This window comes from Pongo pygmaeus, chromosome 20 (genome assembly GCF_028885625.2).
Source record: "Pongo pygmaeus isolate AG05252 chromosome 20, NHGRI_mPonPyg2-v2.0_pri, whole genome shotgun sequence".
Lineage (NCBI taxonomy): Eukaryota > Metazoa > Chordata > Mammalia > Primates > Hominidae > Pongo > Pongo pygmaeus.
This window is the reverse complement of record NC_072393.2, coordinates 46,475,115-46,497,304: the sequence shown is the minus strand read 5'-3', so window position 1 is coordinate 46,497,304 and position 22,190 is coordinate 46,475,115. Positions and strand designations below refer to the sequence as shown.

At 51.6% G+C, this 22,190-nt stretch overlaps 2 protein-coding genes across 7 annotated transcripts in view; one reads left to right on the top strand and one right to left on the bottom strand.

Moving 5' to 3' along the window:
- Positions 1–1,159: 1,159 nt before the first annotated feature.
- Positions 1,160–15,273, bottom strand: SNRPA (small nuclear ribonucleoprotein polypeptide A). 2 transcript variants are annotated; one of them, XM_054461842.2, is made up of 7 exons: positions 15,146–15,273; positions 14,641–14,735; positions 8,942–9,114; positions 6,887–7,066; positions 3,451–3,624; positions 2,857–2,945; positions 1,160–1,541 (listed from the first exon to the last, which is right to left on the bottom strand). In XM_054461842.2, the coding sequence occupies exons 2-7, from the start codon at positions 14,711–14,713 to the stop codon at positions 1,382–1,384; spliced, it is 849 nt and encodes a 282-aa protein (XP_054317817.1). In that variant the 5' UTR covers positions 14,714–14,735; positions 15,146–15,273; the 3' UTR covers positions 1,160–1,381. The 2 variants fall into 2 exon arrangements, with proteins under 2 accessions (XP_054317817.1, XP_054317815.1); XM_054461840.2 differs by having other exon boundaries at positions 15,186–15,272.
- A 59-nt stretch (positions 15,274–15,332) lies between these two features.
- The window catches only part of ACTMAP (actin maturation protease), a 10,035-nt gene continuing 3,177 nt past the window's right edge, over positions 15,333–22,190 (top strand). For 2 of the 5 annotated variants that reach the window (XM_063657757.1, XM_063657756.1), the window contains exons 1-4: positions 15,333–16,651; positions 21,005–21,073; positions 21,515–21,639; positions 22,002–22,131. In XM_063657757.1, coding sequence (XP_063513827.1) covers positions 16,329–16,651; positions 21,005–21,073; positions 21,515–21,639; positions 22,002–22,131 — 647 coding nt within the window. In that variant the 5' untranslated portion in view covers positions 15,333–16,328. The remainder of the gene's footprint in view (positions 16,652–21,004; positions 21,074–21,514; positions 21,640–22,001; positions 22,132–22,190) is intronic. The other 3 variants (XM_063657758.1, XM_054461839.2, XM_054461838.2) reach the window with 3 other exon arrangements.

The window sequence follows — 22,190 nt, the reverse complement described above, 5'->3', positions numbered from 1 at the left end:
ATTACAGGCGTGAGACACCACGCCTGACTCAATCTTTTTTTTTGAGATAGAGTCTCGCTCTGTGGCCCAGGCTGGAGTGGAGTGGCTCAATCTCGGCTCACTGCAGCCTCCACCTCCTGGGATCAAGCAATTCTCCTGTCTCAGCCTCCTGAGTAGTTGGGATTACAGGCATGCACCCCCATGCCCAGCTAATTTTTTTTGTATTTTTAGTAGAGACGGGGTTTCACCATGTTGGTCAGGCTGGTCTGGAACCCCTGACCTCGTGATCTGCATACCTCGGCCTCCCAAGGTGCTGGGATTATAGACGTGAGCCACCATGCCCAATCTCCCTTTCTTATCCAGAGCTGCAGCTGGGTGTGTGGCTGTACAGCCAGAAGTCACATATCCTAGACTTCCCTGCAGCTAGACACTGCAGGGGAACTGGGGTCAGGCACCTGCCTGAAGCTCCTGGCTGGCCACTGGCCAGGAAAGTAGATCACCTGTGTGTGAAGCGGCCACACCCCTCATACCAGCATCAAGTCAGTAGCTTCCCAGGAGTGACCAAATGAATCCAGGCACTGCCGGAAGCCAGAGTGGCATCCCACTGAACTCTAGCTAGGAGCTCATTCAGGGGCTGCAAACTCGAACTCAAGAGTCTCAAACCCAGACTCCTACCACCCACCCTCCCCGTGATTTCAGCAGCACCAAGTTTCCTGTATTAAATTCCTTTCTGTTTGAACTACCTACTGTGGTTTCTCTGGGGCCATTGCTACAACAGGCTGCACTTTTGTGAAGAGTGAAAAAAGGTGAAGAAACACCTCTTCCTTAACACTCTTGTCATCTGTTAGAAAAGTGGTGGCATAAACATATAAGCCTACAAAGTGAATGGTGTGCCCTTAAAAGGTGCCATTCTTGTGCAGTACCCACGCTGCCTAACTACATGGCAGCCCTGACTTTCCATTTCCTGACCTAGGATTCCATCTCCTGCTGTGAATTGGGACAACATACAAAACTGCCAAAGCAGTAATTGTAACCCAAGTGTGAACAGTATTACTACACTATCCTATGTTTCCCCAAGGTTGCAAACCTCAAAATGCCAAGAGGTCCAAAAACCCAGGATGTGCTGCTGAGGTGGAGGGAAAGGAACCATGAAGAGCAAGAAAATCAGACAGACAAATGATTGTGAAAAACCAAACCTCAAAAAACCACTTTAATTCCGGCCTAACAGCGCCAGGTGCAATGTCTGGGGACAGACTCTGGGTACAATGCTGTGTGGCGACCACTCACTCACACACGGCTCCAAGAAGGCCCCCAAGGGGGGACTTACCTTCAGGGGGCTGAGCCAAGGGGGAAAGGGGTGGCCCCAGAACGGGGGAGGGGGCAGGCATGGGGGGAAAAGATGCTACTTCTTGGCAAAGGAGATCTTCATGGCGTTGTTCTGCGTGATCTTAAAGCCCTGCAGGGCATCGCGAGCTGCCCCTGCCTGTACCTCATTGTCAAACTCCACGAAGGCGATGTCATGCCGCCCGGGGACCAGACGGACCTCCTTGAAGCCAGGGAACCTGAAAGAGAACGACAGACCTCAGGGACTCAGCATTTCCCCCTAACATAATGGCATCAAGTGGACAGAGGCCAGAAATGATGCCAAATAGCCTCCAATGCACAGGACAGGGCCCCATTACTCAGAATTATCCAGCCCAAAATGCAGATAGTACTAAGTTGAAAAACTCTAATGTAAACATAGCATTTAATGAAAAATTTAAACACAAATACCCATGCAATTGCAACGTAAATCAAGAAACAGTACACCACAGTCCCCTGGGCCCTTCCTAAATCATAACCCACCCGCCACACCAAAAAAAAAACCAATACCCTCACTTTTTCCACTTTTATTCTTGTATTTTTAGGAGAGAAGGGGTTTCACCAAGTTGCCCACATTGGCCTCGAACTCCTGACCTCAAGTGATCCACCTGCCTCAGCCTCCCAAGATACTGGGATTTCAGGTGTGAGCCACCGCACCTGGCCTTACCCTCACTTTTCTGATATGCTGTTTCTCTAATTTCCCTCTTCTCATTCCATACTTCTTTCTCCATTAAGCAGCCATCCTCATGTTTACTAGGTATCCTTTTTTCCATCAGCATTCTCACAAAATATACAGCTTTGTGGACAGGCTGCACATGTGGTATTGTTTTTCTGTATTTTTCAGGTTCTCACAATCTTCTCTCGGCACTATTATAAAGTTGTGCTTTCTGTTCTTCTAAGTGCCACGCAGTGCAGCATTGTGAGATGCTGCATGTAGCCATCCCTTCTCCCGGACAGCCTCTAGCTCCCCACCACAAACACTGACGAACGCCCCCACTCACAGCCCCTGAAACAGAACCACCAGACGAACTCACCCACACCCACAACTTCACTCAACAATGGTGAACAGCCCCTCTACACATCGGCCGCACCGGACTCCACCCTGATGCCAGGCACAAGAGTTCACGCATCCCCATCTCCCACACTTGCTGTTTTTGAGCACGCTGACTTCTGCCAGTCTTAGCCAGTGTTCAAGGACATCTCAATGCAGTTTTACACATACCTTGCCTTGCATGCCCCCATTTTAGGGGCTGGGAAAATGAGGCCCAGAGCCTGGACTCCCTCAGCCCTCAAACAAGGCTGAAAAAAGCCGGCAAGCCCTGGCCATGGAGACCTCTCCAGCCTCATCCCCACATCCCCCACAGGCTGTGGGCCCAGCCACAGCCTCTTCCTTTCACATCTTTGGTCGCTGTCCCTCCTGCAGAGCTCTGCTGGCAGAGTTCTGAGGCCTGTTTCCATGGAGATGCCTCCTGGCCATCACCCTCCAGGGACCACCCAACCACAGGCCCCACTTACTGATTGAAAAGCATGGACAGCATGAGCTCGTTGGTCTCCTCTGGCAGGTTGGTGAGGAACAAGATGTGATTCGGTGGATTCTCAGAAAGCTGCGGGGGTGTAGGGGAGTCGGTGAGCACAAGAGCCCTGAGTCCAGTGGGAGACCCATAGTACTGCCCCTTCCTCCATCCCTCACACTGCTTGAATTCACTCTGGTACTTCCACCCAACATACCACATATTGTTGCCTGTCTGCCTCCCACTTCTTTGCCCCTACAGACTATAGGCCACAGGACAGCAGAGGTTTCTATCTCAGTCCCTGCTGCAGCCCTACAGTGCAGAACGAGGCCTGGCACATAAGGAGGCGCTCAATAGCTCATGGAATCAATCTAGGTGCTGGCACCACTCCAGCCTACCCTAACCTTCCGTACCCTCCAACCAGCATACCAATTCCTCTGCCCAGGGCCCACCCCCACTGCTACTTCCTCATTCAGTACCACCTCCTCAGGGGGCCTGCCCAGACCACCCAACCTACAACAGCCCCCCAACTGGTCCCTTTCTAGTCCTGTATTCTCACTATTTATATAAGACCTGGTGGGTGGGACCAGATACTCACAGGCTGGGCAGGGGGCATCTGTCCTGGCATAAGCTGTTGCGGGGGCATGGCCCCTGGTGGGATCTGGCCAGGTGCAAGGCCTGGCGGGGGGATCATGCCAGGGGGTGGCATGTAGGGCGGCTGGCCCGGCATGTGGTGCATAATGCGGGGTGCCTGAGTCATCGGCGGCATGCCCTGTGGAGAGAGGGAGGAGAGTGCGTGGTTACAGCAGCCCCAGGAGGCAGAGAAGAGGCCATGAAAGGAAACCCAGCGGGTGAGAGATGTAAGGAAAAACACCCAGAAAGAGGCGAAAAAGGCACCCAAAGAGGGCCAGACAGAGCAAAACAAACCCAGGGTCTAGTGGGACATTAAATCACAAAGAGTTAAATGCTATTTGTGAGGCTGAGGTAGGAGGATCACTTGAGCACAGGAGGTCAAGACTGCGTGCAGTGAGCCCTGATTGTATCACAGCACTCCAGCCTGGGAGGCAGAGCAAGACCCTGTCTCTTAAGAAACAAAATCAGAGGGGAGAGATGGGAAGGGACAGTCAGGGCAGGTGCCGAAAGAAATGTGTGGTAGGCCGGGCGCAGTGGCTCACGCCTATAATCCTAACACTTTGGGAGGCCGAGGCAGGCGGATCGCCTGAGGTCAGGAGTTTGAGACCAGCCTGGGCAACATGGTGAAACCCCGTCCCTACCAAAAATACAAATATCAGCCAGGCGTGGTGGTGGGCACCTGTAATCCCAGCTACTAGAGCGGCTGAGGCAGGAGAATCACTTGAACCTGGCAGGAGAAGGTTGGAGTGAGCCGAGATCACACCACTGCACTCCAGCCTGGGCAACAGAGTAAGTCTCTGTCTCAAAAAACAAAACCAAAACAAAGGAGGGCAGTGATGGAAAGGGACACTCAGGGCAGGTGCAGAACGAAACGTGTGGCAGCAAGGGGAAAGAGGGAAGACAACAGATGGCAGGCAGCATACTCAGGGGCTGGAATCACAATCTGAAGTCAAAAGTGGACAGAAAACTAGGTGCAGTGAAGAGGAGAGAGGTTAACAGGAGCCCACAGTAATCCAGACACCATCACCAACTTGGAGAAAGTGTGAGTGGCAGCGAATAGAGCATGACCCAGTCAGAGCCATGAAACTCATAAAAGCCAGAGAGACACAGAGGCTCAGAGACCTAAGGAGTGGGCCTGGTTCGTCCATCTTTTCTTTTGTACTCGGTGCTTTTTGTATCCTGTTTGGAAAACAGGATGTTTCCACTTTTCATGCCCTCACCAAGGTCATTTAGACATTTTCCTGTTTTCTTCTAGAAACGTTATTGTGTGAGGGCCAGGTGCAGTGGCTCACGCCTGTAATCCCAGCACTTCGGGAGGGTGAGGAGGGTGGATCACTTGAGGTCAGGAGTTCGAGACTAGCCTGGCCAACATGGTGAAACCCCATCTCTACTAAAAATACAAAAATTAGCTGGGTGTGGTGGCACATGCCTGTAGTCCCAGCTACTGGGGAGGCAGGGGCAGGAGACTCGCTTGAACCCAGGAGGCGCAGGTTGCAGAGAGCTGAGATTATACCACTGCACTCCAGCCTGGACTACAGAGCGAGACTCTGTCTCAAAAAAAAAAGAAAGAAAAAGAAAAAAGAAACTATATTTTGTGAGTTGTCACATTTGGATCTGCAATTCACTTCAAGTTATATTTTGCACATAGTATGAGGTAGGGCTAATTTTTCCCCCTTGCAGATACCCAACTGCCCCGCATCATGAACTAGGGGAAAAAAAGTCCTTTCCTCAGTGAAGTACAGTGGTACCTTGATCACACATCAAGTAACTGTACAAGTATGGCTGTGCCTAGACTCTTCATCTTGTCCCCTTGGGCTGCCTTCCTACCCTTCTGCCAACTGTGTATCATCCTGGTTGGTTGCTGCAGTTTTTTTTTTTTGCACATGGACGTGGTGGCATGTGCCTGTGATCCAGCTACTTGGGAGGCTGAGGCAGAAGATCACTTTAACTTGAGAGGCAGAGGTTGCAGTGAGCCGAGATTGCACCACTGCATTCCAGCCTGGGGAGACAGATTGACTGAGACTCCCTCTCAAAACAAAACAAAACAAAACAAAACAAAACAAAAAGAGACAAGCTCTCACTCTGTTACCCAGGCTGGAGTGCAGTGACATAACCACTGTTCACTGCAGCCTTGACCTCCAGTTCTCAAGCAATCCTCCCACCTCAGCCTCCTGAGCAGTTGGGACTACAGGAATGAGTCACCACGCCCGGTTTTCTATTTTATTTTTTGTAGAAATGAGGTCTTGCTATTTTATAGAGGCTGCTCTTGAACTCCTGACCTAAAGCAATCCTCCTATCTTGGCCTCCCAAGGTGCTGGGATTGGGATTACAGGCATGAGCCATTGGGCCTGGCCTGGTTGCTGGAGCTTCCCCCTGGTCATGCAGGTCCCAGTGCTTTATTCTCCTCGCCTGGCTTGGCCTTGTCTTTCCACACATTTAGAAAGAGCCAATCAGTGTCCAGTGTTTACCAAAATTCCTGTTGGAATTTTGAGTGTAATCACGTTGAATCTTCAATTAATTTGTATGGAACTGACCTCTTGACAATACTGAGTCTTCCTATCCATTGCTTAGTCTCTGATTTCTCCCAGCTACATTCTGTGATTTCAGTGTAGTCGTTCTGCAAACCTTTTGTTGGATTTACCCCTCGGTGCTACTTTTCAATGTAAAGTCTACTGGTCTGTTACTGGCATATAAAAATAAAACTGTGGGCCGGCCATGGTGGCTCACGCATGTAATCCTGGCACTTTGGGAGGCTGAGACAGTGAGTTTGAGACTAGCCTGGGTGATATGGCTAAGCCCCATCTCTACAAAAAATGCAAAAGTTAGCTGGGTGGGGTGGCACGGACTGGCAGTTCCAGCTGCTACGGAGGCTGAGGCGTATCACTTGAGCCTGGGAGGCGGAGGTTGTAGTGAGCTGTGATGGCACCACTGTACTCCAACCTGGGTGACAGTGAGACCCTGTCTCAAAACATAGTATTAATAAATAAATAATAAGACTAATTTTTTCCATATTGTCTTTATATCCAGCGATCTTTCTAAATTAAGTTCACTTATTAATCCTAACAGTTGCTTAGTAGACACTTGGATTTTCTACATGCACAATGAGTTACAAGACACAGGCGACAAAATCAAGGCCATGGAGAGACTGAAACCAAGTCACAGCCATGAAGAAAGACCTTGAGAAACAGTCACAAGGAGGGAACAAGAGTTTTGAAAGGAGATAGCATCATCTAGGTGCTCAATACCCCCAAAAGAGAGACAGAAACGCATCTCTATAAAGAAATGGAAAGGAGGGGTCTGAAGCCCCAAGGGGAGAACTCTCCCCACCCTGCCCCAAAGCCAGTCCATGTGGCTGAGGAAGGCCTGGCAGTGGGAGGGTTGGTCTCCGGGACCTGGCTTACCGGGACAGGCCCCTGGACGGCCCCCACCACGGGGGCGGCTCCCCCGCCTTGCACAGCCTTCTTGGTGGCCGGGGTCTCCTGGCTCTTGGGCTTCCTCTTCTCCCGCTTGCGGTCCCGCTCCACGAAGGTGCCTTTCATCTTGGCAATGATATCTGAGTCGGTCTTGGCATACTGGATACGCTACCAAACAGAGAGCAGAATGGGTTAAGAGCGTGGATTCACAGCCCAATTGCCAAGATTCAAAATTGGACCTTTATCAGGGGCCAGGTGCTGCAGCTCATGCCTGTAATCCCAGCCGTTTGGGAGGCTAAAGCGAGCAGATCACTTGAGGCCAGGAGGTGGAGACCAGCTTGGCCCACATGGCGAAACCCCATTTCTTTGTTTCTTTTCTTTTCTTTTTTTTGAGACATTGTCTTGCTCTGTCACCCAGGCTAGAGGGCAGTGATGAGATCTCAGCTCACTGCAACCTCTGCCTCCCGGGTTCAAGCAATTCTACCTCCGCCTCCCTACTAGCTGGGATTACAGGTGCCTGCCACCATGCCCAGCTAATTTTTGTACTTTTAGTAGAGACGGGGTTTCACCATCTTGGCCAGGCTGGTCTCGAACTCCTGACCTGAAGATCCACCCATCTCGGCCTCCCAAAGTGCTGGGATTAGAGGCACGAGCCACTGCGCCTGGCCAGGAAACCCCATTTCTACCAAAACTACAAAAATTAGCTGGGCATGGTGGTGCGCACCTGTAGACCCAGCTACTCAAGAGGCTGAGGCAGAAGAATCACTTGAACCCGGGAGGCGAAGGCTGCAGTGAGCTGAGATCGCACCACTGCACTCCAGCCCAGGCAACAGAGAAAAAAAAAAAAAATCAGACCTTATCAGAAGCTTACTGAGAAACACAGAAATATCTTGGCCTTAACTTCCTTGTCTGAAAAACGGGGATTATGATACTTCCCACCTCAAAGGACTGTTGTGAGGACTAAACGAGTTAAAGTGCTTGGAACAGTACCTGACACACAGTAAGCAAGTGTTCAGTAGAAAGGCTGTTGGTATTTTTAAGGCAAGTTAGAACAGCAATAAACACCAGGCCAAAGGACCGAGGAGACAATGCTAGGAGAGGAGTGCAGTGCAGGGGGATTTCCTGTCACACAAGAATACACTTCAGTCTTCCAGGTTCAATCTCATTCACTTAGCTGTTTAAGGAGAACCTGCCAGATGCCAGGCACCATTCGAGGCTCTGGGAATAAGGCAATGAACACAATAGACAAAAACCCCTCTTTCACGGTGCTTATTCAGTAAGGGAAGGTATGTTAAAGATTCTTAGTGTGGCATAGTAGCTCACGCCTGTAACCCTAACACTTTGGGAGGCTGAGGGAGGCAGATCACTTGAGCTCAGGAGTTCGAGACCAGCCTAGGCAACATGGAGAAACCCCGTCTCTACTAAAAATACAAAAATCAGCCGGGTATGGTGGCACGTGCCTGTAATCCCAGCTACTCAGGAGGCTGAGGCATGAGAATCACTTGAACCCGGGAGGTGCAGGTTGCAGTGAGCCAAGATTGTACCACTGCGCTCCAGCCTGGGCAACAGAGCAAGATTCTGTCTCAAAATAATTTATTTATTTATTTATTTTCTGAGACAGAGTCTCACTCTGTTGCCCAGGCTGGAGTGCAGTGGCAGGATCTCGGCTCACTGCAACCTCCGCCTCCCAGGTTCAAGCAATTCTCCTTCCTCAGCCTCCCGAGTAGCTGGGACTACAGGCGCATGCTGCCACACCCAGCTAATTTTTGTATCTTAGTAGAGACAGAGTTTCACGGTGTTGCCCAGACTGGTTGCGAACTCCTGAGCTCAGGTAATCCGCCTGCCTCGGCCTCCGAAAGTGCCAGGATTACAGACGTCAGCCACCGCGCTCGGCCAAAAAAAAGATTTTTAAATGAGGCATGGTGCAGCGGGAGCCTGGTCCAGCCTCACCTTGGCAAATGAACCATAATATCCCCTCCAGGCCTGCCCAGTCTCCTATAACATTTCACACACCCACACAGCCTCCGTACCCACAATGCTCACCATAGGCTTGTCATAGAAGGGGAAACCCTGCATGGAGCGCAGGGCGTTGGTGGCGCTGCTGACCTCCTTGAAGATGACAAAGGCCTGGCCCCTCATCTTCAGGCTCCGTGATACCAGGATATCCAGGATCTGGCCAAACTGGGAGAAGATGGCGTACAGGGACTTTTTTAGCTCTGCAGTGGGGAAAAAAAAAGACCTTTGAGCTCCCCTTTATAGAAGAAGCACAGCCCAGATAAAAGACCATCAGCCAATTGACGGGGTACCCAGAATGCCTCGATTCCATAATCTCTCAAGACCTAACAATCACAGAAGCAGCCAGGAACCACTCAGGTGGCCAAGTACACTCTTCTGTAAGATGTGCTTACAGTGAGCTGCTATATAATGAACATGTGCACATACATGCAAAGTGCTCAGGACAGCATCCGGCACATAGTAAACGCTCGATAAATGAGTGATTCTTTTCATTGCTACCAGCACCCTGACATGGGCCTGCATGACGTGGCCCTGGCAGATTTCCCCCACCTTATCCCTGCCCACATTCCACCGCCCTCCTGAGTTCCCAACCACACTGGCTCCCAGGTCTGACACACCAAATTTGCCCCAGGGCTTTGCACTGGCTGCTCCCTTTACCTGGAATATCCCTCCCCATAAGTTTACATGGTGGCCTCCTTCTAGTCACCCAGTCTCAGAGGAAATGTTGCCACCTCTGACCACCATGTCTAAATTTCTTCCCATGTCATTCTTACTCTATTTCCTTTTCTTTCATGACTATTTCCCGCCTCCTGTCATGGTATGTTAACTTGTCTGTCTTGCCTGAGGAGCTATAAGCCTGTCCCATTTGTTTACTGCAGTATCCCCATGCCTAGCACAGACCCCACCACACTTTTTTTTTTTTTTTTTTTTTGGTGACAAGGTCTCACTTTTGTCACCCAGGCTGGAGTGCGGTGGCATGATCATAGCTCACTGTAGCCTCAACCTCCCGGACTCAAGCGATCCTCCCACTTCAGCCTATGGAGTAGCTGGGACCACAGGTGTATGCCACCATGCCCAGCTAATTTCTGGATTTTGTGCAGAGACAGGGTCTTGCTATGTTGCCCAGACTGGTCTTGAACTCCTGAGCTTAAGCAATTAGCCCACCTTTGCCTCCCAAAGTGCTGGGATTACAGGAGTGTGCCACCACACCTGGTTACAAACATTTGACTACAGATACCATCAAGTGCCTTTTTTTTTTTTTTTTTTTTAAGACAGTATCTCCTTCTACTGCTCAGGCTGGAGTTCAGTGGCGTGATGATAGCTTACTACAGGCTTGACCTCCCAGGCTCAAGCAATCTTCCCACCTCAGCCACCCAAGGAGCTGGGACTATAGGCACGCAGCACAACGCACGGCTAATTTTTTATTTTTTGTAGACACAGTCTCCTATGTTGGCCAGGTTGGTCTTGAACTCCTGGGCTCCAGTGATCCTCCTGCCTTGGCTTCCCAAAGTGCTGGGATTACAGGCATGAGTCATCACATCCCCATCAAATGCTTTATGGAGGTAACTTCACTTCCTCACAACAACCCCACTAGGTGGCAACTATGACTGTCCCAATTTTACTGGAAACAGGTTCTCAGAGGATTCCTCACTGGCCCAGGGCAACAATCTGGAGGGCACAAGGAAGGGTATGGCAGAGCCCAGTCCACGTATTCCATCTGAACCCGGTACCACCACATCTCACCAGCAAAGGGCATCACTTAACAGCAAGTGAGATTCAAGCTCAACAAGAATGGACTCCCTCTCACCACCCAGGTCTGCAAAGGGCACCAATGTCTTATGCAAAGAAGATGGCTGAGATGGCCAAGCATGGTGGCTCACACCTGTAATCCCAGCACTTTGGGAGGCCAAGGTGGGCAGATTCTTTGCACTCAAGAGTTCAAGACCAGTCTGGGCAATATGGTGAAACCCTGTCTCTACAAAAGATACAAAAATTAGCCAGGCATAGTGGTGCATTCCTTGTGGTCACAGCTACTTGGGAGGCTGAAGTGGGAGGATCACTCTAGCCTGGGAGGCAGAGGTTGCAGTGAGCCATGATCCCACCACTGGACTCCAGTCTTCATAAAAACTGGCCAGGTGTGGTGGCTCATGCCTATAATTCCAGCACTTTGGGAGGCTGAGGCAGATCACATGAGGTCAGGAGTTCAAGACCAGCCTGGCCAAGACAGTGAAACCCCGTCTCGACTAAAAATGCCAAAAAAAAAAAAAAAAAAAAGAAAAAAATTAGCTAGGTGTGGTGGAGGGCACCTGTAACCCCAGCTACTCGGGAGGCTGAGGCAGAATAGCTTGAACCAGAGAGGCAAAAGTTACAGTGACCAGAGATTGCGCCACTGCACTCCAGCCTGGGCGACAAATCCAAACTCTGTCTCAAAAAAAAAAAAAAAAAAAAAAAAAAGCTGAGTTGAAGCAGCAGCCACTTGGTAAAATAGATACTAGGCTAGGAAAGAAGCAAGAAAATGTGTGTAGGCTGGGTGGGGGCAGGGACAGCAGTCAAGGTTGTTTTAAGCAATTAGTCAAAAATTCTCCTGGTGGTGACATTTCTGGTTTTCCTCTCCATACTCTATCCCCATGAATCTCGCTCAGACTTCGCTCATTCCACGGGACTCTGGGCCTCTCTCTACTCTCCAGCCTCCCCTCGCCCATTCGCATTTACCCTCCATAGCTGGGAGGATATTCCACCAGGGAGGCAGCCAGGACAGGGAAGCAATCTGGCTCCTCAACACCCTCAGGGCAAAGTCCAATGCCTCATAGCCATGAGCCACCAGTGCACAGCTCACTGGAAGTTTCCCCATGATTTACAGGCCTCAAAACTACTTGTAATACCTAGAATACGCCAGGCTCTTTTGCCCCTAAACATCTGCACAAGCTGGCCCAAGTTAAGAACGCTCTTCTCCCTCAGTGTAACATAAATACTGCTTACTCTACCTGGCAGGCTCTCCAAAATGTCTCCTTTTCCAGGAAGCTGAATGGATCCCTCTGTCTTTCTAAGGTCCCAATCCCAGCCCTCAACACTCTGCCTAAACTTCCTGCATGATGGCCCTGACTACGCTGGGCTGTCACTGTCCTAAAGAACCAGGGTTCTGGCCGGGTGTGGTGGTTCACGCCTGTAATCCCAGCACTTTGGGAGGCCGAGGCGGGTGGATCACAAGGTCAGGAGTTCGAGACCAGCATAGCAAAGATGGTGAAACCCCATCTCTATTAAAAATACAAAAATTAGCCAAGCGTGGTAGCAGGTGCCTGGAATCCCAGCTACTCAGGAGGCTGAAGCAGAGAATCGCTTGAATTCGGGAGGCAGAGGCTGCAGTGAGCTGAGATCACACCACTGCATTCCAGCCTGGGCAACAGAGCGACACTCCGTCTCATCTCAAAAAAAAACAAAAAAAAAAAACACGCCAGGTGCGGTGGCTCACGCCTGTAATCCCACCACTTTGGGAGGCCGAGGTGGGCAGATCACAAGGTCAGGAGATCAAGACCATCCTGGCTAACATGGTGAAACCCCTTCTCTACTAAATATACAAAAAATTAGCCGGGCGTGCTGGTGGGCGCCTGTAGTCCCAGCTACTTGGGAGGCTGAGGCAGGAGAATGGCGTGAACCTGGGAGGTGATGCAGAGCTTGCAGTGAGCAGAGATGGCGCCATTGCACTCCAGCCTGGGAGACAGAGAGAGACTCCGTCTCAAAAAAATAAATAAATAAAATAAAATAAAAAAACAACCAGGGTTCTATGTCACCAATGTGTCCCCAGCACTGCCTGATAATGGTTGGGCACCACACTCTAAAAACATATGCAAAATTTACACTCCTGATTTTTTTTTTTGAGACAGTCTCTATCACCCAGGCTGGAGTACAGTGGTGCGGTCTCAGCTCACTGTAACCTGTGCTTCCCAGGGTTCAAGTGATTCTCCTGCTCAGCCTCCCTATACTCCCAGAGTAGCTGGGACTATAGGTGTGCACCGCCACACCCAGCTGATTTTTGTACTTTTAGTAGAGACGGGGTTTCACCATCTTGGCCAGGCTGGTCTTGAACTCCTGACCTCAAATGATCTGCCCGCCTTAGCCTCCCAAAGTGCTGGGATTACAGGCGTGAGCCAGCGCCCAGCTGCTGGTTTTGTTTTCTTCAAGAGCAACTTCACTGGTAACCTCAAACTGAATCCCAGCAAGCTCCTTCGGTTCTCCCGATAAGAACTAACATTTATCCAGCCCTTTACTAGCTGCCAGTTACCATAAAAAAGAAATACTGCCAAGGTTTAGCTAATTTAATCTCCCCCAACATCCATGCAAAAAAGGTATTATGATTTTGCTCAGTTTTTAGATCTAGAAAATGAGATTCAATAAAGGTGATAATTTACTTGAGAACGTGAGAGAATCTTTCCAATTTCAATAATCGAGCTCTTTTTTTTTCCTTTTTTCAGATAGGTTCTTGCTCAGCCCAGACAGTAGTGCAGTGGTGCAATCACAGCTCACTGCAGCCTCAACCTCTCTAGCTCAAGCGATCCTTCCACCTCAGCCTCCCGAGTAGCTGGGACCACAGATGCACCCCACCCACGCCCAGCATTTTTTTTTTTTTTTTTTTTTTTGTAGAGACAAGGTCTCGCTTTGTTGCCTAGGCTGATCTTGAACTCCTGTGTTTCAGTGATCCTCCCGCCTCAGCCTCCCAAAGTGTTGGGTTTACAGGCCTGAGCCACCACGCCCGGCCAAAAATTAGGTTCTTAAGCAGAATTCTATGCGGGTGGCCTCAACCACTTTACTTGCTATGTGACCCTGGGCAAGTCACATCACCCCTGTCTCAGTTTTTCTTTTCTTTTTTTTTTTTGAGACGGAGTTTCGCTCTTGTTGTCCAGGCTGTAGTTCAACGGCGCAATCTCGGCTCACTGCGACCTCTGTCTCCCGGGTTCAAGCGATTCTCCTGCCTCAGGCTCCCGAGTAGCTGCGATTACAGGCATGCGCCACCACGCCCGGCTAATTTTGTATTTTCAGTAGAGAAAGGGTTTCTGCATGTCGCTCAGGCTAGTCTCGAACTCCCGACCTCAGGTGATCCGCCCGCCTCGGCCTCCCAAAGTGTTGGGATTGATTACAGGGGTGAGCCACCGCGCCCGGCCTCAGTTTCTTAGTTGACGAACGGGAATAACAATAGCCTTCTTCCTACAAGATTGTTGTGAGAATTAAATGTAATCAAGATTTATATGAAATCACACAGACCAGCCCATGATACAGAGCGTTAGCCACCATTATGGTACATTTTCATTGTGGGCTGATCACTGAAAAAGCCGGTGACCAAGAAAGCCCCAGTCCTTGCCCTCACGGAGCTCAAAGGCCACTGGGAGGAGAGAGAGCCCCACGACAGCTCAGAGGAATCAGAGCTTGATGGGAGATGGTCTCGGCGTACGGGAAGTCAGCGGCAGCCACGTGAAGGGACAGGGGAAGGCTTCCTGGAGGAAGGGTCCTGTGACCTCAAACCTTGTAAGATGAGCAGCAGTGACCAGGTTAAAGGGCAGAGTCTAAGATGAACTAATGGAGTGTTGAAGACAGGAAGTAGTTTGTGTAAAGGCCAAGGGGTTAACTCGAAGTTTGGCTGGACGAACACTTAGAAAGAGAAGCGGGTGCAGGGGATGAAAGAGGGACCAGCCAGTGCGGGACAGTCTGGACTCCGGACTATCCCGAGAACTCACCATCCTTCTTGATCTTCTCATTGAGGTTGTTGATATAAATAGTGTGGTTAGGGCGGGTCTCAGGAACTGCCATGGAGTGAAGTGTTGAGGTAAGTCTTAAAAGAGGAAAAAGGTGACTTTAGCCCTGGGTTTCTCCAAATCCTTTGTCCCAACGTCGGCTGCTCAAGGATCTTCCTCCCAAAAAGGAAGTCAGGTAAGGCGGGAGTAGGGGGAAGGACGGAGGCAAAGCGCGGCAACAAAGCGTGCGTAGGACCCGCTTCTCCAGCCCGCGTGCGGAGAGAACTCTCGAGAGATTTACTACGACTTCCAGGATGCTCTACGCGACCCGGTGGGCGGAGCGCCCTAAATGGCGACTCCCATTGGCCCAAGCATCCGAAGGGCAGTCCCGGAGAAAAAACCCGGATGTGGGAGCCAGTATAGAAAAAAGGGACAGGTCCTAGGCAGCCTGGCCTCGAGCAGCAAGTTTCCTCAGACGGGCCCAGGAAGGCCCGGACGCCAAGCGTACCGCTCGCCTGCCGCCGATGGTCGTTTGCACCGGAGGTTACCTTCCGACAGGGCCGCAGTTCTCTCCAGCGGCGCCTGCTACTTTCCTGAGACCAAACCACAAAGCTTTCTCTCCTGGCCCCGCCTCTGCCTTTCTGCCAGCCAACCCCGCACGGAAACGCAGTAGCTTGACCAATCAGAGCAAGTCTCGTTTCTGGGCTCAGCTGTTGCCAATCAAAACGATATTTGGGTTCCCGCCTAGGTAGAAAAACCCCGCCCCACTCCCTGAAAGCCCACCTCCTTCTTTGGCTCCCGGGTCTACGGACCAATCAGTGAAGGTCACGAGTGTTTCGCCGTCGGTACGCGTCTCGCGCTGCGGTGTCTTCCGGAGGCAATGCTTTTTGAAGTCCCGCCTCTTCCCCCTGCCAGAACTGCGTTTTCTGTTACGTGATCGCAAAATGGGCGGGAACTGTTGCGTGTAATACCACGTGATGTCGGAAAGGCAGTGTGCGGGGGCCGCCATTTTCCGGGAGTGGGAGGTGCACTTTGCTTTCTGACTCCTTTCCTTTTTCCACTGGTTATCGCGGCATCCACCGGCCTCTGATCTCTGAGTCTTCTCCAACCCACAGACATTTTTTGTTGCTCTGGTTCCAGGACCTTCTCCACAACTAGGCCATTTTCCCTGCCAGGTGTCCTTTTTGACCTCTTGACCTCTGACTCAAAAGGTCAGCTGAAAGGTTCCGCACTCGGGCCTGGGATGTGGGGGGGCACTGAACCTAAGTTCTCCGAATCTTTAGCCCTGCGTCCCTAAGTCGCACCCTTAAGGCACCTCACTCTAGGTCTGAGCCTTCATATCCCAAACTCACTCATGAGTTTCCACATCCAGCCCCAAAGAATGAGTTAACTCCTACTAACTTTCCACCTAAGACTCCCGAGGTAACCCAACCGGTACCACAGATCCGGTTCCGGATTTAAGGACCCCACCCTGTTAACCGTCAGGTGCCTTATGACTTGAGTCAGCCTCGCAATTCCTGCGCCCATGGTTTCAAATATTAGCCCTGGTCCTTTCACACCCACTGCTCAGCCCCCAGATTCTGGAACTCAGCTCTTAAACCTTTAAATCTCCATCCCTGATAGCGTTCTCCGTTGGAGGATCCTTCCCTCCCCGCTTTCTGAACCTCTCAACCCCTCCTGTAGACCCCAAAATGACTTCTCCATGCTCTCCTCCCCTAAAACCCCCAATCCCTCCTCCAAAAACCCCTGTACCCCAAGCCAGCAGCATTCCATCTCCTCCTCTACCCCTAAGTCCCCTGGACTTTTTAGCTTTACCATCCCCTCCCTGGAGCCAACAGACCCCTGTTCCCCCACCGCCCCCACTGCCTCCTCCACCTGCTGCCACAGGGCCTGCTCCCCCTCATGTCTTCGGCCTGGAGAAGAGCCAGCTCCTGAAGGAGGCCTTTGAGAAGGCTGGCCCGGTCCCCAAGGGCAGAGAAGATGTGAAGAGGCTTCTGAAACTACACAAGGACCGGTAGGGTCTCCATGCCCCACCCAGGCTCTGCCCTAGACACTTCTCCACAGATCTCTTGGGGGGGGTTCCCGTGTCCTCAAGATCAAACAGCCCGACTACTTAGGTCCCCCACCTAGATCCCTTCCATGGTGGTGTGCCTCCAGCAATGAAGAAAGCTGTCCTCACAAGTGCCCAGTCCAGTCCGGGCGCTTTGGCTCATGCCTGTAATCCCAGCACTTTGGGAGGCTGAGGCTGGTGGATCACCTAAGGTCAAGAGTTGGAGACCTGCCTGACCAATATGGTGAAACCCCATCTCTACTAAAAATACAAAAATTAGCCGGGTGTGGTGGCATGCGACTGTAGTCCCAGCTACTCGGGAGGCTGAGGCGGGAGAATCACTTGAACCCTGGAGGCGGAGGTTGCAGTGAGCCAAAATTGTGCCACTGCACTCCAGCCTGGAAGACAGAGCAAAACTCTGTCTCAAAAAAAAAAAAAGCAAATGCCCAGTCTACTGGGAGAGACAGATCCCTCCACCCTTCCAGACAGTGACAACCCAGAGTGATCAGGGCTGTCATGACAAAGCCCAGAGGGGTGTCTGACCCAGGCTGGGGAGTCAGGGGGAGCTTCTTGGAGAAGGGGAACCCTGAGTGCTGTTGAGCAAGTCGTGCAAATGCTGTGTGATGAGAGTATACAGCTTGTGCAGGGGCCTAGAGTGAAATGAGGACATGTTCTATTCAAGGAACTGCAAATATGTCCTTAACTTGCCGGGGGAAGTGGCAAACATGGGGCTGTGAAAGCGGCAGAGCCAGCCCACGCAGGACAGAACGGGTCGTGCAAAGGGACTGGGACTTTCCTGAGGGCACGGGGGAGCCCTGAAGAAGCTCTGTGCAGGGAAGGAGGTTGCCTGTGGAAGTGGTACTTAGGAGCCTTGAGGAAACTGGGACATCCAGGGACCCAGGTGGGAGGGGAAAGAAAAGTGCCAGACCTAGGCTGGGGCCCTGAGGCTGAGGTTTAGTGATTGCCTGGCTGAAGAAAAGAGGGAGAAGCGATTTGCCAGGACTCACATTGAAACTCGAAGCTTTCCAGACACTTTTTTTTTTTTTTTTTTAGTGGAGGTTCCCTCTTTCATCCAGGCTGGAGTGAACTGGCATGATCTCGGCAGACTGCAGCCTCTGCCCTACCACCAGCACCCGCCTTCTCCCCATTCAAGCAATTCTCCTGCTTCAGCCTCCCAAGTAGCTAGGATTACAGGTGCCCACCACCACGCCCAGCTAATTTTTGTATTTTTAGTAGAGACAGGGTTTGTCATGTTGGCCAGGCTGATCTCGAACTCCCAGCCTCAGGTGATCCACCTGCCTCGGCCTCCCAAAGTGTTGGGATTATAGGCGTGAGCCACTGCACCCAGCCTCCAGACACATTTATAATCTTCCCTAAATGCCCCCACTGAGATGAGGGAAATTTAATGCAAATTACAGCCACCTTTTACTAAATACCTTACCCTATGTCAGGCGCTGTTCTAAGTGTTTAAATATTAATTTACTGAATCCTCTCAACAACCCCATGAGGTAGAAACTGTTATCGTCTCATTTTCCTGGTGAGAAAACTGAGGCTCATAGAAGTGAAGCCCCTTAGCTATAATGCCCCTTAGCTATAGTGCAGAAAGAGGAAGAGTCCAATTTGAACTCTGGCGGCAGGGCTCAAGGTTGTTTGTTTGTTTCTTTGTTTGTTTTTGGGACAGGGTCTTGCTCTGTTGCCCAGGATGGAATGCAGTAGCTGGATCACAGCTCACTGCAGCCTCAACCCCCCAGGCTCAAGTGATCCTCCCATTTCAGCCTCCAAAATAGCTGGGACCACAGCTGTGCGCCACCATGCCTGGCTAATTTTTTGTACATATGTATTTTTTTGTAGATATAGAGTCTCGCTGTGTTGCCCAGGTTGGGTCTTGAATTCTTCGGCCCAAGCGATCTTCTTGTCTCGACCTCCCAAAGTGCTGGAATCACAGGTGTTAGCCACTGCACCCAGCCTGGCTCCACGCTTTTTTATTTATTTACTTATTTAGAGATGGAGTTTCGCTCTTATTGCCCAGGCTGGAGTGCAGTGGCGTGATCTCGGCTCACTGCAACCTCTGCCTCCCGGGTTCAAACGATTCTTCTGCATTGGCCTCCTAAGTAGCTGGGATTATAGGTGCCCACCACCATGCCTGGCTAATTTTTTGTATTTTTATTAGAGACGGGGTGTCGTCACGTTGGCCAGGCTGGTCTCGAACTCCTGACCTCAAGTGATCCACCTGCTTCAGCCTCCCAAAGTGCTGGGATTACAGGCGTGAGCTGCCGCGCCTGGCCTCCATGCTTTTAATCATACTTATGTGGTATCATCTTTCATCAGGAGGTTACCCTAAACTGGGAACCAGGAGCTCTGAGTCCGCACCCCCCCACACCCAAACCGAACCTTGTCCTCTTACCAGCCTTGGAATAGGAATAATAAGCATGGGCCAGGCACGGTGGCTCACGCCTATAATCCCAGCATTTTGGGAGGCCAAGGCAGGCAGATCACCTGAGGCCAGGAGTTCGAGATAGCCTGGCCAACATGGCAAAACCCTGTCTCTACCAAAAATACAAAAATTAGCTGGAAGTGGTGGCACACACCTGTAATCCTAGCTACTTGGGAGGCTGAAGCAGGAGAATTGCTTGAACCCGGGAGGTGGAGGTGGCAGTAAGCCAAGATCGCGCCACTGTACTCCAGCCCGGGCGACAGAGCAAGACTCCATCTCAAAAGAAAAAAAGGAGGCTGGGCACGGTGGCTCACGCCTGTAATCCCAGCACTTTCGGAGGCTGAGGCGGGTGGATCACCTGAGGTCAGCAGTTCGAGACCAGCCTGACCAACATGGAGAAACCCCGCATCTACTAAAAATACAAAAAATGGCCAGGCACGGTGGCTCACGCTTGTAATCCCAGCACTTTGGGAGGCTGAGGCAGGCAAATCACGAAATCAGGAGATCGAGACCATCCTGGCTAACACGGTGAAACCCCGTTGCTACTAAAAATACAAAAAATTAGCCAGGCGTGGTGGCGGGAGCCTGTAGTCCCAGCTGTTCGGGAGGCTGAGGCAGAATGGCGTGAACCCGGGAGGCGGAGCTTGCAGTGAGCCAAGATCGGGCCACTGTACTCCAGCTGTCTCAAAACAAACAAACAAACAAAAATACAAAAAATTAGCCGGGCATGGTGGCGCATGCCTATAATCCCAGCTACTCAGGAGGCTGAGGCAGGAGAATCGCTTGAACCCAGGAGGCGGAGGTTGTGGTGAGCCGAGATCGCGCCATTGCACTCCAGCCAGAGCAACAAGATGGAAACTCTGTCTCAAAAAAAAAAAAGGAATGAATCCCTCAGGGCCAAACTATCTGAGTGGCCTCCCCCAGGGTACAAAGATTCACTATCAAGGTGATGTTTTAGGCCTTAAGCATGTTGTTACCTGGTTTTATTCAAAGTTCAATTAAGGGATTTTCATTGTTGAACAGCCCAAGAAACAGACTTGAAGCAAAAAACAAATCACAGAGTTTGGAGCCTGGGCAACATAGCATGACCTCATCTCTACTAAAAATAAAAAGAGTCGGGCATGGTGGCTCACGCCTGTAATCCCAGCACTTTGGGAGGCCAAGGTGGGTGGATAACCTGAGGTCAGGAATTCGAGACCAGCCTGGCCAACATGGTGAAACCCCATTTCTACTAAAAATACAAAATTAGCTGGGTGTGGTGGCGCATGCCTGTAATCCCAGCTACTCGGGAGGCTGTGGCAGGAGAACCACTTGAACCCGGGAGGTAGGGGTTGCAGTGAGCTGAGATCGCGCTGTTGCACTCCAGTCTGGGCAAAACGAGCAAAACTCTGTCTCAAAATAAAATAAAAAGAACTAGCTGGACGTGGTGGTACATGCCTATACTCCCAGCTACTCAGGAGGCTGAGGCAGGAGGAATCACTTGACCCTGGGAGGTCGAGGCTGCAGTGAGCTTTGATTGCATCATTGCATTCCATCCTGGGCAACAGAGCAAGAAAAAAAGAGTTGGAGATAGAGATACCACTTTGAGAAATTTCCTCAGATAAACCTGGTTGCAAAGTGCCACCCTTTGCTCCTCACCCTTCAATAACTGAGAGAGCGAGCAGGGAGCAGGCAGGCAGAAGGACCATTCCCACAAACCAGATGAGGAAACTGAAGCTTGGGGAGGGGAAGTCAGTGACTGAATCAGGAGCTGCCTTCAGCCTTAGGACAGCCAGGCCCATATTCCCTTCATCGTCCCTGGATACGCCTACTCCCAGCCAGACCTCAGGGTAGGGGGTGCTTCAGAACTGGCTCCCTGGTGACTGAGCGCGGCTCTGCTTCAGGTTCCGAGGTGACCTGCGGTGGATCCTCTTCTGTGCAGACCTGCCATCCCTCATCCAAGAAGGCCCTCAGTATGTGCCCTGATGCGGGAACCCCAGCCCATTTGCGGCCCTTACTCTGCCCTTGCTGGGCTTCTTAAGGACTGGAGAAGAGGAGTGGATTGTCCCTGCTGGGAGGAGAAGGGAAGGAAAGGGGGAACTTTCCACTCAGGCTTCTGAGTGCCTGCATAGTAAACATAGTTGGGACATGCGAGGAATGAACAAATGAGCCTGGTCCATCTCTCTAACTCCACCTTGGCTCCTCCTCCCAGGAAGCTCAGGTGACCTCTCCCCCGCCTTCCACCCCCAGCCCTCCAGCCCTGGGCTCTCCCCTGAAGGGGAGTCAGGTCTCCCTCGCTGGCCTGGGAGAGGGGAGGGGAACTCCTCCAGGGCAGCAAACCTGTTCCCCAACTCCAGCTTCCAGGTAAGGGGGCTGTGACATAGAATTGACAGGCTGGGCCTCTCTGTCCCCAGATGCGGGTTGGTGGCCTTGTGGATGGCAGGTACTCTCCTGTCACCCCCCAGTGGCGTCCCCCTGGAGAGACTCATGCAGGTGGCCACGGAAAGAGGCTACACGGCCCAGGGAGAGATGTTCTCAGGTGAGCTGAGTGACTGCGTGCTCCATCATCTCTTCACGAGGCTGGGACCGGAGAGGCTGGGTGGGGTGCTGACAGCCGTGTGTCAGGGTGTCTCATTCCATTCTTTGGGCCCTTCTCACTGCCCAATAGAGCAGAGAGGTTACAAGATGGACTCGAGCTGGCTGCCTAGGTTGCAAACCCAGCTCTGCCACCTCTTCACTGGGGCCATGGACAAGCCACTGACGCTCTTTGTGCCTCATTTTCTGCATTTGTACGAAGGGGTGGAAGGTGATGGTGAGGGTTGGAAGCATCGCCCACTGTGAGCCCTCAGCATGGTGCTGGGCACACGCAGCGAGCCCCCTCTGTGTGCTCTCACCCTGCAGTGGCCGATATGGGCAGGCTGGCCCAGGAGGTGCTGGGCTGCCAGGCCAAGCTGCTCTCTGGTGGCCTGGGCGGTCCCAACAGAGACCTCGTCCTGCAGCACCTGGTCACTGGACATCCCCTGCTCATCCCGTATCCCAGGGCCTGGGAGGGAGGAGGGCAGGGGTGGCAAAGGGTGGGTCCCAGGGCCA